This window comes from Callorhinchus milii, unplaced genomic scaffold (genome assembly GCF_018977255.1).
Source record: "Callorhinchus milii isolate IMCB2004 unplaced genomic scaffold, IMCB_Cmil_1.0 Scaffold2, whole genome shotgun sequence".
Taxonomy (NCBI): Eukaryota; Metazoa; Chordata; class Chondrichthyes; order Chimaeriformes; family Callorhinchidae; genus Callorhinchus; species Callorhinchus milii.
The window spans coordinates 4269312-4286982 of NW_024704743.1; the positions used below are offsets into that span (position 1 = coordinate 4269312).

A 17671-nucleotide genomic window follows, 5' to 3' on the forward strand; every position below is an offset into this window, starting at 1 on the left:
ACCATCGGTGGCCGGGCCTTCAGCCTCTCTGCCCCTACCCTTTGGAACTTCATCCTACAGTCATAACCAATGGTTAAAAAAAAGGCTATTTGAGATGAGAGGTAATGAGGCCCCTCTTCTTCTTAATCAAAAGGCATCCAGAGCTGATTGCTTTTGGGGGAAGTGTGAAGGAAGTAATGTTCACAGTGACTTCACGGATGGAGGTACGATTGCACCAAAATCTAAATGCATGGCTGCCTGCCGTTCAGGAGGTACAGCTTGGACCATCCCACCCAACCTCACCCCTTCCAAGGAAAAGGGATTCTTGGAACTCCAAAATTCCCATTTAATAGCAGATAGAAATGATATTCCTGGTGCAGCAGGAGTAATGGCTCGGGCCAAAGAGAGGCAAATGGAACTCTTGCTAATTAGGTCTCGCAGCTTGCCTTTAGAGGAAGGTTCCCCGGTAAAAGGGCCAACAGTTTGGTGGTGAACTGGCATGCGATTCAACCAGTTTGTTCCAATCTGCACCGATACATTCACGCTTGATGTCCAATAGCTGCTGCTTTATCCAAACTGATATTCTGTGTACTGAAATATTGCAGCAAATGTAGTAAGCTCAAAAGCTATGCAATTATCATATATTGAATCACTCAATTCATAACATGCAGTCAAATTTGTAATCTATTGTTTAAAAAAGATTGACGGGTAAATAACGTAAATGTAAGTTCAGTCACTCTCATATATATATATATATATGGGATGCGGTAAATCAATCAAAAAGATTAACCTTTTGCCTTCAACGGCCCTTTGCTTAGATCTCCCCCATCTACAGTTTGCCCTTCAGCTGCCAGGCGATCATTCAAAGTCTCAATTTCTCTCCGCACTGCAAAACATAAGAGGGAAGGAAAAACAGTGTACTTTTCATGACACGATCTATAACATTAGACTAAGTAGATTTTAATTTGGGACTGCATTTAAACCTGATGTGAAATACTGCGATGCCAATTGTCCAACAAGTGTCCCCAAAAGTTATGCCTCCTTTCCATCTTCTCAAGATTCTTTAATTCAAAACTTACAAACCCTAACATAGACACAAAAGAGTTTTGAAATTCGCCGGTGCAGTTATTTTTCTGCAAAGCCACCATCACGATCTACACCCTTGGGACAATGTGGAACCAGGGCCAGAATGCGTTACGGTAAAATGATGCGCAAATGGCCTTTCTGGTTTCCTAGTGAAACACGGTTAATCTTCGGTGAAAACACGGAGCACAAACTTTAGAGTTACCAACAATCACCTCTACGGTATGGCGACTGATACCGAAACTCTCACTCAACTCACGTTGAGTGAATCGTCAATCTTTGTGGATCAGTTCATCGACTCTCTGTGTATTCTCTTCGTTAACAGCTGTTGCTGCCTGCCCTACTGTGAGACGCATCTTGAAGTTTAATTTCTCTGCTTTTCACACGATTTACCCAGGGTGTTACAGCACTGGCATAAATCCTCACCTGTCCTTACACTTTCATCATGCATTGGTGAAATCCCCTGAGCTGTGGGAAATTCAATTACCGCTCTCTGCTTAACACGTGCATCAATACTAAGCAGCATCTTGAACTGCTGTAACATGCCTTCGCGACCACATCACTCCCACCCTCGCTCGCCTCCACGCCTCCACCCTTCCCATCCCCCAGAGGATCGAATTCAAGATCCTCATCCTCCTTTCCGACCAACTATCCCCCTACTTACCTGCCCGTACCCTCCGTTCCTCTGGCTCCGGTCTGCTCCACGTCCCCCGCCCCAACCGCCCTACCATCGGTGGCCGGGCCTTCAGCCTCTCAGCCCCTCGGCTCTGGAACTCCATCCCACAGTGCCTTCGCCGCTTCCTCCCTTTCCTCCTTCAAGGCCGGTCTCACGAACTTTCTCTTTGACCGTGCCTTCGGCTCACCTCTCGACTCTCTACCCCCTCCTCGCTCCCTCCCTTCCCTCCCCTCACCCTGACCATATCCCCCCTGCTCGGGTCCTGACCCAACTGTCCAGCGCCTTGGGACGTCCTCCCGACGTGAAAGGCGCTCTATAAATGAAATCTTGTTGTTGTTGCCTTCAGCTAATTAGAAGTAAGCAAAACATTCGCAGCAGTGGCAGGATGTATAAAAGTATCTTGTGTATGTTTTCAGTACTGTACCACTTACCATTCGTCACAAAATAAATAGGAGGCTTAACTTTTTGCAAAGGTTTCTTTGTACAAAATCATTAAGAAGCCCAATGAAGAAAAAAAACACATAAAGCAGTTACTTTGCATACATAGCGAGATAAATCCCAACATAACTGATAAAACTAACCGGGTTTTCACTACAAACTATATCTTGTCAGAAACATGTTCACAGAATTTCACAAGTTCAACTACTTAAATACTGCAGCTTCTGCATCTGATAATTTATAATGAAACGCCCTGTGCCTGGCAGGTCCCCAGTTCTCTAGGACCGCGCTAATGTCGGGCCAACTGGTCTGGATTGTAAGCAGGACCTGGCCATTACTATCCTTGCTACTCAGTTCCTGTTAACCATGCAAGCCAAAGGCCTGAAAGGTAGAGTATTGCAAGCCAAATTTAGCAAAATTTGTCAGTCTTCGCCATGGCACTCTGCGCAGTGTTAGCGGCTGAGTGTACTCTGCTACAACAACAACAACAGCAAAGTTACGGCGCTCCGGGATGCTACCCCGTGTGAAGGGCGCTATGTAAATGCAAGTTGTTGATGTCAGAGTACGCTAAGCAGCTAAAACGGCGCAGCTCACCATTGAATCGCCAATCCCCATCGGCTCCTGACAAACTCCACCTAATACTGTCCAGACGCGGTGAGCAGCGTGGTTCGCTCGGGAGTAGAAAGTGTAGACTCCATTCAAAACAAGACAACATTTCCACACCCGTGAGGAGCTTTCAGCAGTCCAGTTTGGATACTCTCACGCATGGTGATGGATTTCCGTGTGTGTTCAGATACCCGGCCCACCCCCCCCAAAAAAAAATTAACGATAAATTGTTCAATAAATATGTACAATTACAGATAGTATTACAGCACAGAAGTAGGCCAATCAGTCCAACGAGTCTGTGTCGGTGTTTATCCTCCACATGAGCTCCCACTCCTCTGAATTCCCTCTCCCAAATATTCTATATTCCCTTTGCCCTTGTACACGCATCAACAAAATAACAACAACTTGCTTTTGTATAGCACCCTTCACGTGGGTAGGGTCAGAGCATACATACACAAAATACAACACAGCCTTATTTCTTGCAGTAAATCACAATGGAATAATAAGATGTTGCCCAACATATTTAGAAGAATTTAGAAGCCAAGGTTTATAAGATCCTGAGGTTTCCCACATTTTACCAAGTTGTCTTTCGAGTGAAGGTGTTAAAAATGCCTGCGTACGTCGGTCACTTACATTCTAAATTTTCGATGTACAGATTCTCAAATTCTCGTTCAATCTGCCCAAATAGTTCCAGCAAAGTTTGCCGAATCGATGGTGGCAGTTTGGAATCCTAGAGGCAAGACAGACAGACAAGGAGAAAGTGAATTAAAAATAGTCGTACATTTTCTGGTTACTCGTTGAAGCAATATTTAACAGATCAAGCTGTTCAAAACCTCACCTCACCAGCCTTTTTTTTTCCTGTCAAAGACGCATCGTTTTAATTCTAATGTGTAGTGATTATTTATGGATAAATGCAGCAACTGATTTGTGCATGGTAATGTTCCACCATCAACCAAACAGTGAACGACCATTTGTTTCTGGAGGACATTTGGATTTTCGAATAGTGTCAGCTGAACAGGCAGACTGGACCTTGTTTTATCGTCTTATTTGAAAGATGGCACCTTCAAAAATGAAATCCACCCCTTGCACTGGATTGGAGCGTCAGCTTGGACTGTGAATTCAAAGTTCTGGAGTTCTGTAGCTCAGTGGTTCGAGCACTCGCCTCGCAAGCGAGAGACCTGGGTTCGATTCCCGGCAGGGGGCGAAACCTTGGGGAAGTTTCCTTACTCCACATGCCTGATAATAATCCCTCGAGGAAAAAAAATAATAATATAGTTGGTCACTTCAATCCGTGACTGTTTGTGGGACACTGCTGTGCGCAATTGGCTGTTGTGTTTCGCCCACAAATATACAGTCAATTCACTTTACAATATGCTCTGTGAAGCGATTTGAGATGTCTAGAAGACGTGAAAAGGGCTATTTCAAATGCAAGGATTATTTTTTATTATTATTACTGAGGTGGTGGGGGCTTGAACCCACAATCTTCTGACACAGAGCTGAGAGTGCTACCAACTGAACCAGGCTGACAAACATATGCTGACATGGCAGGAAGGGCAGATGGAAATGACAGCTCATCAGCCAAGGAGGAAGTATACAAAAGGAAATATAATTCACGGAGATTCTACAAATTTACATCAAATGATCTTTTACTGCAAACGTGCACGTGCAACACTTATAAAACCAACAATGAGGTGGGCAACCAGAGTAATATTGCGGGGTGATTTGGGATGAAATAACATCCAAGGTGACCAGGGGGAACAAAAAAAGACAGAGGACTCAGTTTTCTTTTAGTAACAACTCTTTCTACGCATGTGCACAGGGAAGACAGTAGCACTGGTTGGGAAATTCTGCGTCCCTCTGTTATAACGGGGCTCCACGATATAGCCCTTCGAGCATAACAGCATTTGTACCACAATCGTCAGTTAGCGCTGTCATGTAAAATAAATGTCTGAAAGGGCTTCACTTAAGACAATGGATAAGAAATGAATCGAATGTTACTCAGGTAAACAAAACACCTCACCTACACTAGCAACGTCTCAAACAACGGGATGAGACATCTCAAGACCCTCCCTTCGACCGTGCCTTCGGCCACTCTCCTACCCTCTCTGCCCTCCATCCCCACCTCCCTCCGCCCCGTCCCCCACCTCTCCCTCCCCGCTCGGGTCCTAATCCCTGACTGTTCAGCACCTTGGGACATCCTCCCGTCATGAAAGGCGCTTTACAAATGTAATTTGATATTGTATGAGCAGCCAATTTAAATGGCGAGATACATTTGGATTTGGAGGGGGAAAATCAGCCAGGATAACAGGGAGAAAAATGCCACGTTTCTTTTCATTCACAAATAACTGACAACTAGAATTTGTTTTACCCCAAAATATTCTTCTCTATTGCTCTTGGCTATTAACGTGGGTTGCGGAAGGTTCCCTCCCTACATCGAAAGCATGCAATTTGGCAACAGAGTTTATTTTATATTAATACAAGTTTATACGAATAAAAAGCTTGTGTTTCACATGCGTCCAAGTCTGACCACCGGACTACTGACATTTGACATTTATGATATCACACAGTCCCTTTGTTTCCAAGTGTAGAATTTAATTGGGTAACGCTAAATTTTAGTCAACCTTGTATTTACATCTGTGGATATTAGGTCTAATTGACGATAGTATAAGTATATGTATGTATATCAATAATGCATGTACCCACAGATTGATCCCATCATATATATATATATATATATATAGTTAGTATTAAGGAAAAGTTTTAAAGCCACAATGCTGATAGTTGAACATCTTCACAGTTCCTTTCTGAATGTTTGAAAACTAGAACAGTTGACAATTCTTAACATACTGTCCTTTACGCTATATTTCAAATAATGGAAAGAATGCAAGGATTATCATTATCTTTGAAACCGTACGTCAGTATGCGTCAATGGACTGAGGAGAGAAAGGAGAGAGCTGACAAGTGGAAAGAAAAGCAATTTTAACGTTTAAACAAAAGCAACAAAGAACTGAGAGAAAAGGATTAGTTAAAAAAAAAAGACCCTGAAGATTAGTTATAATGCATTTGGTCCTCCCTTCCCTCAAAAAAAAACCACCCTGTAGTATCAAGTTGAACACGGAGAGAACTCTGGCATAACGGATCCAGGGTTTTGTAGTGTGCAGGTCTTGGGAGGACTTTAATGATTTTCATCTTCCTCACAATTTTAATGGTTGAGCGGTCTGGAAAGGTATTAGCCAGGTTAATTAATATTTAAGGTGTTTTAGCCTTTTGATAACCTTGGAAATAGCAGTCATCAGCGAAGATTACCGATGAGTTACCGTGTTGGGTAGCAAATTACACTCAGATTCAGGAGCCATCTGGTTCTGGGTGGGAGGTAAGACATGGGAACATCTTTATGTGCCTTTTTCAGTTCTCACGTACAGCGGGCACCACAAATACCATTCCCAGCCATGTTACACAAGACACTGCTGCTCGCGTAACACAATGCAGGGCTGTGCCAATCGAGCTCCCATGGTGCTGCCAATGGATAAATATTTTATAAGGTTTTGATAACTTTGCAGCCTAAACTACAGTGCCGCACTTCATTGACAAACCAGAGCGACTGAAATTAGGCACAGGCCCCAGAGTAATAAAACGCCAGTACAAATTAAGATGCAATCTGATTTTATGCAAGTATTGGATCTACCCCTTGAAGAGAAGATATTGCGAACACCGCACAACAAAGCACATTGTCAGATCTCTCTCTCTCTCACTCACTCACACATGCACAGACTACACAAATCCACACACGCACACACACATATATATCAAATACGAGGATTGCCATCGTATAGTTAGGAGAGTCAGTCAATATACAAAGACACAACCTTTTTATTAATATGAACAGCGAGCAGGGCAGCTAAAAGACATGAAGGAGAAATTGCCCTGCCTGGCTCTAGATTTATTCTATTTCTATGTGGCATCTCAAAGCATCCCGAATTTGGCAAATTGTTAAATATTGCCTTAATTTTCAAGCTGATATTCTGCAAGTTCTTTTGTGAACCGGAGAAAATCAACTTCAAACAATAAATTCAATCATTTTCTAAAAGTCTGGATGCTCCATAAATGCTACAAAAATAGATCTAGACCCAAGTGGGATTTTCCTCCAATAAATGGCATAAACATTCAGAGTGAAAGGCCCAGGGCCTTCAACTCACAACGTGATGTGATATAATCGTCACCAAAAGAGGAAGCCTTGGGAATTAATGATAAAAGCTTATTACTACAAATTCTAGCCTTTAATAGCACACGTTTCACATCAGGAGGACGTCTCAAAGCGCTTCGCAGGGGTTACGGTGAAGTGTAGCGACTGCAGAGATCATAACCGCAGCAGCCAATTTACGCTCAACAATGTCGCACAAACAGCCGTAAAATGAAATACCAATTTTAAAAGTAATGAAGTCAGCCTATGCTGCTGTAGGTATGAAGCAGGACTCGCAGAAATCTGGGCGCAGGTTAGCGTCCTATTCGCTCAGTTGGGCAAAATAAAACTAAAACACTGTTAGACAAAAAAGGGAAATCAACCTCACAGAGCACAGCAAGTGTCAGATTGCTAAAAAAATCATAGAATTGTCAAGCCGTTAATTTTTAATTCTTCTCTCTCTCTCCCTCTCGTCTACATATAATAATAATAATCCTTGCGTTTGATGTAGCGCTTTTCACGTCTTCTGGATGTCTCAAAGCGCTTCACAGAATAGACTGTAAAGTGAACTGACTGTATATTTTGTGGGCGAAACGCAGCAGCGTCCCCACAAACAGTCGTGGATTGAGTGACCAAATTATCATTGCTTTTTTGAGGGATTATTATCCCCAGAAAAGCGATCCGCCAACCAACTAACAACCGGGTTCCTACTCACTGCTGGGTAAACAGGCGTGTGGAGTAAGGAAACTTGCCCAACATTTCGCCCATCGAACATCGAACCCAGGTCCTCCCGCTCGCTCTAACTACTGAGCTACAGGACTCTCTCAGCAACCGAAACAATAGTTCTGGTCTTTGTTCGGGTTTCTTCAGAAAACAGCGGACAAGATACGTCTTTTTAAAATGTCGCAGTCCTCTTATTCAGTGCTGAAGCAGTTTGGGAGTGCTTCATTCGGTTTAGCTGCAACTTTCTTTGGATGTTTTCTCAAGTCCACCTCGGGGCCAGATTGCAAAGGCGAAAGCAGTCTAACAAATTCCTGAAGCTGATGTGTGAAAAAAAAAATGGGCATTTGCAGCTGACCAAAATATTATTCAGCGCACGATAACTAAAGCGCCCAACGGCCAAAAAGAAATAAGCGGGTTGCTACAAGCGATTCTGGAAATTTACCAAAGAAAGCGCTTGCATTTTTACAGGCACTCTAGCACGTCAAAACATCTCAAAAGTATTTTACAGCAATTACTGTCAAACACGGTGACTGCATGAGCCAAAGCAGCAGCCATTTTCGATACCACCAATATCCTACAATCAGCCATGGAGGATTATTGATCACCCATACATTTGATAATAGCACCTCTCACTCACGTCAGGAGTACGTCATTAAGCACTTCACAGGACAGACTGTAAAATGCAATGACTGTGCATTTTGTGAACAACGCGGCAGCTTATCTGCGCACAACAATATCCCACAAACAGCCTTGAAGTGAATGAGCAATTCTATTTGTTGGCCAGAACACCAGGAGAAACTCCCTTCTCTTTTCAAATAGTACTGCGGGATCTGTAACGTCCAACCTGAACAAGACGTTAAACCAGGGACAGGTCTACTTGTTCAGGTGGACGTTAAAGATCCTAATTTATCTGTGGGACAAGTCCAAAGGAGGCACCGCTGACATTGCAGCTTTCCCCCAGCACTGCACTGGGGTATCGGTCTGGACGAGATCAGTCCTGACGTGGCTAGGGTTTCAATGCACAACTTTCTGCCTCAGGAGTTTCTATCTCGTCCAAAGCACGGTACCTCTACGAATGCTATTAGCTTGTACTACAAGCTCAAGTCCCAACGTGAAGCAAACAAACCTGTTTTCTTTTTTGAGAAGCACCAGGGGCATGTCATAATCAAAAGATCTATCCTTCACTGATCACCAAAACATAGCAATGCTTTTCCTCGTGCCTTGATAATGGGAAAACAAAAAAGATGCAACTCAATCTATCCCAATGGCTTTACAATCAGAACTCATCGTCAAGAGATCTCGCGGTGATACTGTGCACATTATTTCTTGAGGGAACGTAGTTTGCTCGATTAAGGCTGAAATTGATTTTGATTCACTACAAAACTGTGTCTGTATTGCACTCGTCATGAGTGGGTTTCATCCAGAGTATTTCTGATGGATGTAAATATCCAGCCCACATTCCCCAAACCAGCAGAGAGAAATTTGAGGTAAGGTTTCAGAAATAAACGCGGGGTTGGGGGGGAAAGAGAGAGAGGGAGGGTTAACAATTGCTCATCAGGAAAATGACGCCTTAAGCCGGAAAAGTCACCTCGGGAGGTAAACTTAGTCTCCTCCAGGGAACCCCATGTAGGTCACAGCAACCCATGAGAATTAGTTGAAACTAATTTGGCTGTTCTGCTCCAGTGCACCTCTGGGTCACATGTTTTGAATCAAATATCAAGGTCACATTAAAGAAACACCAAGAGCTTACTTAACATCTTTCCCAAAAGCACAACAAATTGCAAAGATTTGCACGAACAACGTAAACTATTCCAAAGCCCATTTGGAGCAAAACTTGTTCTGGATTTTAATTTGAAGTGTGGTTAAAGTGCCCTTTATGTTGCAAAATCACAAATTACATTTTCTCAACTGGACTTCTTAAAACAAAATCCCCTTAAACATCTGGAGTCCTGTAGCTCAGTGGTTAGAGCACTCGCTTTGCAAGTGAGAGACCCGAGTTCAGTTCCAGGCAGAGGGCGAAACCTTGGGCAAGTTTCCTTACTCCACACAGAGCCTAATAATAATCCCTCCAAAAACCAAAAACAATAATAAATTGGTCATTTTCAATCTACGACTGTTTGTGGACATTGCTGTGCGCAATTGGCTGCCGCGTTCGCCCACAAATATACAGTTAATTCACTTTACAGTGTGTTCTGTGAAGCGCTTTGGGACGTCCTCCCGACGTGAAAAACGCTATATCAAATGCAAGGATTATTATTATTATCTGAACCTCAGACACCTGCAGAAGTCTGGAAAATTCTTCAATTCACTCCATATATTTTCCAGAGAAATCGAGCTTCCAAAAAGACTGAATTCAAGATTTTGTTTCAAAATTCTGCACAAACGTGAAGTTTTAAGACTCAAGGCTAAGACCAATAGAAATTCTGGACCCCCAAGGAACTTTGAGACCCATCCCTTTACACCGTACCCATTTGAGAATATGGAGATAATCTACATCAAAACTACTACTAAATGCAAGGATTAAATTACTCTTTAAAAACAAGAAGCAAACCGCACTACTACTACATCTGGTAACATTAGGTCCTGTTCTTTATCGTGAATAAAAATTGCCGTTTGTTACTTACCTCCATAATCAGATCACCTCGTTGCTAAAAATTAATCCGAATGTAGGAACAGGCGCAGTTAGTTCTCATAGCCAACCGGCAAGAAAACTTCCAAATAATGTGATGTGCTTGCCTCTCACACAGACTCCTTTGCCTTCATTTTCAGCAAAGAGATCTCCCCCACTTCTCTTCTACAATCTACAAAAGAGCATTATGCCCCCAGCGTAGCAGTCGCTGAACAAAGGTTTAAGTCAAACTCCAATTAACTGTTCTCTATCCTGTCAATGAGATATGTAAACACTTATGGAAACAGCAATTAACAAACACTACACTCCTCTTTTCTTTCCGAGCCAGTGAATCATGTGGTTGAAAGAAAGTAAAGGTCTCCCTAGCAACAAAAAATAATAAGAGCATTCAGGAGGTACGAAATAGGAGCACCTCTGGTTTTATATAGACCGGCATTTTGCACTCAGAGCTGATAACCATATTTAGCCATGAAAAGTAGACGCATTGAAAAGCTCAATAAATCGGTTCTACTGCAGCAAATGCCCATCTTTTTAATGATGTTTAAAAAGACTTCAACAATTAACATTATAAATGCATAAATGTACCCATTGTGGTGGTGACCAACAGTCTTATGTTCAATCCGTGTAAGTCATAAATTAAAGTTTATTATCCCAAAGTTTACCAGAGTCTAAGTTATCTATACCAAACCCACAGAACCCGCTGCTCAGACAGGACAGTCAAAAAAGAAACTTGCAATATAACAAGCTCAACAATTTAAAATAAATGTAATGAGTCACATGCCTCCCTGGTACTGGTCCAAACTGAACAAATGGATTTTGGGGGGAGGTCAAGAAAAGGGATAGAAATCTTTTGTGGAAAATTAAAGCTGCAGGGTCAACAACTCGGTCTAATAAACATGAGTGCCAACACTATCACCGGTGTCATTTTTCCACTTCTTTACGAAATCTGGAAAAAACTGTCAACTGCTTTACGGTACAACTCCGTTGCTCATTACACATCGGTAATTCTGCAATTACTGACTCAATATCTCTGAGAATCAGGAAATTCATCTGTACAATCTCTCTCAAGGAGGTCAGAGTAAATTTCAAATACTTTGGTTGGGAGATTTTACGGGGAACAAACAGCTATAAAAGCCATCGGGATTACAGGATCTGCTACGATTAAATGAACGGGTGGAATAGGCTCAATGGGGTGAATAGCCTCCTTCTATTTTCCTCCCTTTCCTAGGTTCCTCTGCATGGAATAGGGTCGTGTGACTGTGGAAGGACTTGATGGGACAAATGGCCCTTTCCTGATCCGTGCTTTATTACACTTACACACCCGGACACGAGTTTCTACACGCTTTTAACTGGCGCTCAGCTATGCAAATTATGGTTAAATAAGTTACGTTGATGATGCTGATATTCTGAGTAATGTTAGCTAAGAGATACGGTATTGCAATTTGCAAAGATTCGGTGCAAAACATACTGGGCATAAGCAGTATAAATTATCACAAATAAATGACATTACATTTTATGGAAGGACGAGTAACTCCGAGTCAAGAAGGTGAGCAATTGTAACGCAAACAAATTCTGGCGCACTAGCATCCAAGACTTGTGTTAACAGCGAGGGCTTTCAGTCAAACCAAACAAATGTGGGATATCTCTTTAAGAATAACGGACGATTTAAAAACCAATGAAGTGAAAGCAGGAAGTATAAAAAGGACACTGGGAAGCAAGCCAATATGTGGCTGGAGTACTCAACGTCTGAGCCGCTAATAAAGAAATGACCTAACACACCCAGGCTTTGGATTTAATATCATTGCAAAATAAGTCCAAGGCCAAGCGTTGATGGTGCTTTAAGTCAAACAAATAACTGTTCAATTGCCGAATAATAATACAGTACACTCCAAATAACTTGACCCGAGATTAACACTATCACTGTTTAAGTGGTTATGCCATCAATATCCCAGCCAGCGCCCAGGGAAAATATTAATAAAGGACTTTGCTTTACTTGTCACTCCACTGAATATGTAACGGGTCATTGTACGTTGTCGTCGTCGTAGAAATTCTTGTCAGTGGTTAAAATGTAATACTGATCAGATGTATGCATCCCAGTGGTCTCCTTCCTTATCCTGTGACTTGTGCGGGAACTTGACGTAAACTGGGTTTACTGGGAGGGGGGTAGGGAGGGAGGGTGGGGGTGGACCTATTGCTAGCTCATCACATCTGATAATTCGCCTCTGGACCCTCTTCTCTTGGACTGACGAGTTCCTGGACTTTTTTTTCTTTTTCTTGTAAATATCTTTATCGTTAGAATGATGTCTCCTTCTTTTAAGCTGTGTAGTAATAATATAATAATACTTGCATTTGATATAGCGCTTTTCACATCGGGAGGACGTCCCAAAGCGCTTCACAGAACACACTGTAAAGTGAATTGACTGTATATTTGTGGGCGAACGCGGCAGCCAATTGCGCACAGCAATGTCCCACAAACAGTCGTAGATTGAAAATTACCAATTTATTATTGTTTTTGGTTTTGGAGGGATTATTATTAGGCTTTGTGTGGAGTAAGGAAACTTGCCCAAGGTTTCGCCCTCTGCCTGGAATTGAACTCGGGTCTCTCGCTTGCAAAGCGAGCGCTCTAACCACTGAGCTACAGGACTCCACAAGTACATGGGCTGCATGTCCTTATGTAGCCTATTGGTATTTGCTTTTACGATCAATCCCTTTGGTGTCAGCGCACTAGCGATCCTGAATATTTGAGCAAAAAATCTTACTGAATATGGAAAACATGCTCTTGTACATTTAACACTGCATCTAATCCTTCCTTGTGCTTTGATATGATTAATGTGTTCAGCACGATACTCACTTTAAGGATGTGTTTTTGTTATGTTCCGAAGCCTTAATAGGTTTATCCTTCTCCTCTTGTGACTTGTGCTTTCAGGTGGATCAATGGGGCATTCCAGGATTTAGATCACTTTTCCTAAACCATTTATATTGAGCAAATAACCTTCCTAGCCTAAATAGCCATCCTTCGGATGGTACAGGAGGGTGACATCTACAAAATAGCGCTTCACAGAATATACTGGAAAATGAATTGACTGTATATTTTGTGGGAGAAATGTGGCAGCGTCCCATAAGCAGTCGTGGATTGAGTGACCGTTTTTTTTTATTTTCAAGGGATTATTACCCCCAGAAAGCGATTTGCCAATCTACTAACAACCAGGTTCCTACTTACTGCTAAGTAAGCAGAGGCGTGTGGACTCAGGAAACTTGCCTCTAAACTTTACTCTATGAAGTACTTCAAGACTTTACTCTATATAGAGTGTTTCAAGATGTTATCCTATATGCCGGGAGTGCAAGTTGTTGCCTTAAGTGGCATCGGATACTGTCTTTCGGCAGGAAAACACCACCAAACAGGATCTCAGGGTACATACGAGCAATCAGGTAGTGTGTTGAGCTGGAGCTTCTGTCCTGCCATCACTAAGAGGAGTTGGTTTGAGGAGTGATGTGATTTTCGCCCATGTAGGATATAAACAAATGCTACTTTTCCAGACCTGTTCCATTTCTCCAGGAGGGAAGGAACGTCAAGGTAGAGGTAAAAGCAGCCTGCAACTCACAAGAGCCTCTCTTATGCTGAATAAAGCTTGCAGCTCCAGACTAGTCCCAGTTCTTATTAATGTGAGACAGCCTGCTTACACACTGAAGGAGAATCATCTGTCAAAATTAAATATCCAAACAATCTGAGTCAGAGAGAAAGCCTGAAACAGGAGAAGGCAGGTTAAAGCGAGAACGACGATAATAAAAGTTGGTAATCTAATTTCTGACTCTCATTTAATCTAATTTCTGACTCTCATTCATTTAGACCCTCATGTGACCCTCAAGTGGGCGGCTCACATTAATCACAATGAGCTGAATAAAATAAAATACAGCGGTCTACTTCAGTGACTCCTGTATCAAGGGAGTACCTTCTTTGGAAATTAAAGATATATTGCTGAAATGTCTCAAAAGCACTTCACATGATTTACTGTTGCAAAAGCTGTATTTTGGCAGGCGATCACAGAACCCTCAAACTCTCGCGCCCAAAAGGCTGTGGATGCTGGATCCATTCACATTCTCAAGACGGAAGTAGAGAGATATTTGTTAGGTCAGGATATGAAGGGATATGGGCCAAGGGCAGGTTGTTGGACTTGAGGTACAGATCAGCCGTGATCTCTTAAAATGGCGGAACAGGTTCAAGGGGCTGGAAACAGCCTACTCGTGTTTCTATGTTTTAATTTCTAACCAATTTTTGCTATGCCGTGTCCCACAAACAGCCACAAGGTGAATGACCAAATTTTATCTGGAGGATTATTGGCCAGCACACCAAAAGAAAATCCCTTCTTTTCCAATGGAGTCCTGTAGCTCGGTGGTTATAGCGCTCGTCTCGCAAGCGAGAGGACGTGGATTCTATTCCCGGGCAGGGCGAAACCTTGGGCAAGTTGCCTTACTCCACGCGCCTCTGTTTACCCAGCAGTAAGTTAGGAACCCGGTTGTTAGTCGATTGGCGATCGCTTTTCCGGGGGTAATAATTCCTTCAAGATAATAATAATTTGGTCATTCAATCCCCTACCTGTGGGACGCTGCTACGAGCATTTGGTCGTCGTGTTTCGCCCACAAAAAATACAGTCAATTCACTTTACAGTATATTTTGTGAAGCGCTTTGAGGAGTCTCAAAGAAATGATTAGGCTCTATATCAAATGCAAGGGTTATTATTATTAATAGTGTCTCTGGATGGTTTATTGTCCACCTGAACAGGCAGCCAGGGCCTTGGGTTAACATCTCACCCAAAGGATGATACCTCCCCCAAAGCAGCCCCCCATCACGGACCCCCCCACCCCCAGCGCTGCAACGGAGTGTCAGGCGTGACTGTGAGCTCAGAGTCTCGACGTGAAGCTTGAACCCGCAACCTTAAACTCACAGATGAATGCGAATGCTGCCAACTGAGCCGTGCTAGCTCCGTGAGGTAGAGCGTGCAGACAGATGTGGTCGGTGCCTGAGGTGAGAAGGCGGTAACGGTAGCTGAACGAGAGAGCCCCGGTGCTTGTCAACATTCAGCAGCGGAAAGCCGCACTGTTTTGCAGACGGGCGCAAGCGATTCGCAACGCCGTGAAATCGGAAATATTCTGCCGTTTGTTCCTTCGCACTGCCATCTAGTGTCAGCCAATAGGTTCAACAGAATGCAGTGCCATCAACTATGTCTGATGGCCTTATCTTTTATTTACGTGCAATCGGCGGCTATGTCAAATGCAAGGATTATTATTTATAATAATAATAATCCAACCATTTGATATAGCGCCTTATCACGTCTTCGAGACGTCTCAAAGCGCTTCACAGAATATTTTCAGAGCGGGGTAGGGACATGCAGTGAATTGACTGTATATTTTGCGGGCAAAACACGGCAGCCAATTGCGCACAGCAGTGTCCCACAAACAGTGACCAAATTATTAGTAGTATCTTTTTTTAAAAGGGATTATTACCCCCTGAAAAGCAATCCTGAGTTCAATTCCAGGCAGAGGGCGAAACCTTGGGCAAGTTTCCTTACTCCACACAGAGCCTAATAATAATCCCTCCAAAACTAAAAACAATAATTAAATTGGTCATTTTCAATCTACAACTGTTTGTGGGACATTGCTGTGCGCAATTGGCTGCCGCGTTCGCCCACAAATATGCAGTCAATTCACTTTACAGTGTGTTCTGTGAAGCGCTTTGGGACGTCCTCCCGACGTGAAAAGCGCTATATCAAATGCAAGGATTATTATTATTATTATTATTATTATCCACCAATCGACTAATAACCGGGTTCCTACTTGCTGCTCGGTAAACAGAGGCGTGTGGAGTAAGGAAACTTGCCCAATGTTTCGCCCTGCCTGGGGATCAAACCCAGGTCCTCTCGCTTGCGAGGTGAGTGCTCTAACCAGAGCTACACAACTCCATTAGAAAAATTCCATGGCACCATGGAGCAAGTGGCTTCCGAGAGGGCAAGTCAGCGAGCGAAAGTCAGAAATGCGGGGATAATAGGAGACTCCATAATAATAATAATCCTTCCACTTGATGTAGCGCTTTTTCACGTCTTCTAGACGTCTCAAAGCGCTTTGCAGAATAGACTGTAAAGTAAATTGACTGTGTATTTGTGGGATAATAAGGGGAATAGAGAAGCTTTTCTGTAGATGAAATTGTGAATCACAAATTCTCTTGCCTCCCTGGTGCCAGGGTGCAGGATGTAACAGCGGGCACTGATGATTTTGGAGAGAGAGGGAGCCATTAATTGTAGTTCATGTGGGAACTAATGCTGCAGCAAAGAGTGGGTTCCAGATCCTGCAGAGGGAGCTCCACGCATGTGCAAAGCAAATGTCTGGCAAGGAATTAAGAACAGATTAAGGTACAGGACCTCAAGGCTGTAAAGTCAGGATTACTCCTTGTGCCATGTGCCGTTCAATATAATGACAGGCAGATTCGGAAGATAAATTAGTGGCTGAAGAGATGGTACAGTTGAGATTCTTAGGACATCGTGACCAGTTCTGGGGCAGGACTGAGCTGGATGGAATGAAGGGCTGCACACGATCAGTGCTGGCACCAATCCTCTCGCTGGAAAAATAGCCAGGGCTGCCGCAGAGCAGAGGATTTAACCTAATATGTCAGGAGGTTGGGAAGAAATGGTATGTGAGTGGGGTAGGGACATGCAGAAAACAAAATAACCTTGACCTACGTGGCCACCCACATGCACTGGTTGGGATTAATGGCGAATTTCCGTGCTGCACATTCTCTGTAAATCTTTGAGCCTTGGCAGCTGCCTATTCGATTACAGCGGGTTTCGCAGTCACATCCGAACCTGTTCTGAACTAATATAACCCCTCCAGCAGGGCTCTCTGGATCATGTCAGAACTATAAATCTTGGATAATGTTTCTCCTCCCTAACCTAAGGCACTACGACATCAGCGCACACCTCCCCAGCCTATGTTAAATTAAATATTAAATTAACTCGCTGAGGCATTGGGAGAAATACAATCGGAGTTAGCGATATGTTCCTGCATAAGAAATCAGCCACTACAATAATGAATCATTTCTGACAGTAATAATCCTTGCATTTAATATAGCGTCTGTCAGATCAGGAGGACATATCTCAAGGCGCCTTCACCAGATTTACTGTCAAGTGTAGTGACTGTGTCCTTTCAAGTCTATTTGTGCACTGCAATGTCACACAAACAGCCATGAAGTGAACGATCAATGTTATCTGAGAGACTGTTAATTGTGGACCAAAGTTTAGTTTCAATCTTCAAAATGAAAATCAGGAGATGGGGGGGGGGGGGGGGAGGGGGAGGAATCTGAAGAGAA

At 43.0% G+C, this 17671-nt stretch overlaps 1 protein-coding gene across 2 annotated transcripts in view; it reads right to left on the minus strand.

Annotated features, from left to right (window-relative positions):
- The window catches only part of wdr37 (WD repeat domain 37), a 65909-nt gene that overhangs the window by 39053 nt on the left and 9185 nt on the right, over positions 1-17671 (minus strand). For both annotated transcript variants that reach the window (XM_042346300.1, XM_042346292.1), the window contains exons 3-4: positions 3416-3512; positions 770-865 (exon numbers count right to left, since the gene is read on the minus strand). In XM_042346300.1, coding sequence (XP_042202234.1) covers positions 770-865; positions 3416-3512 — 193 coding nt within the window. The remainder of the gene's footprint in view (positions 1-769; positions 866-3415; positions 3513-17671) is intronic.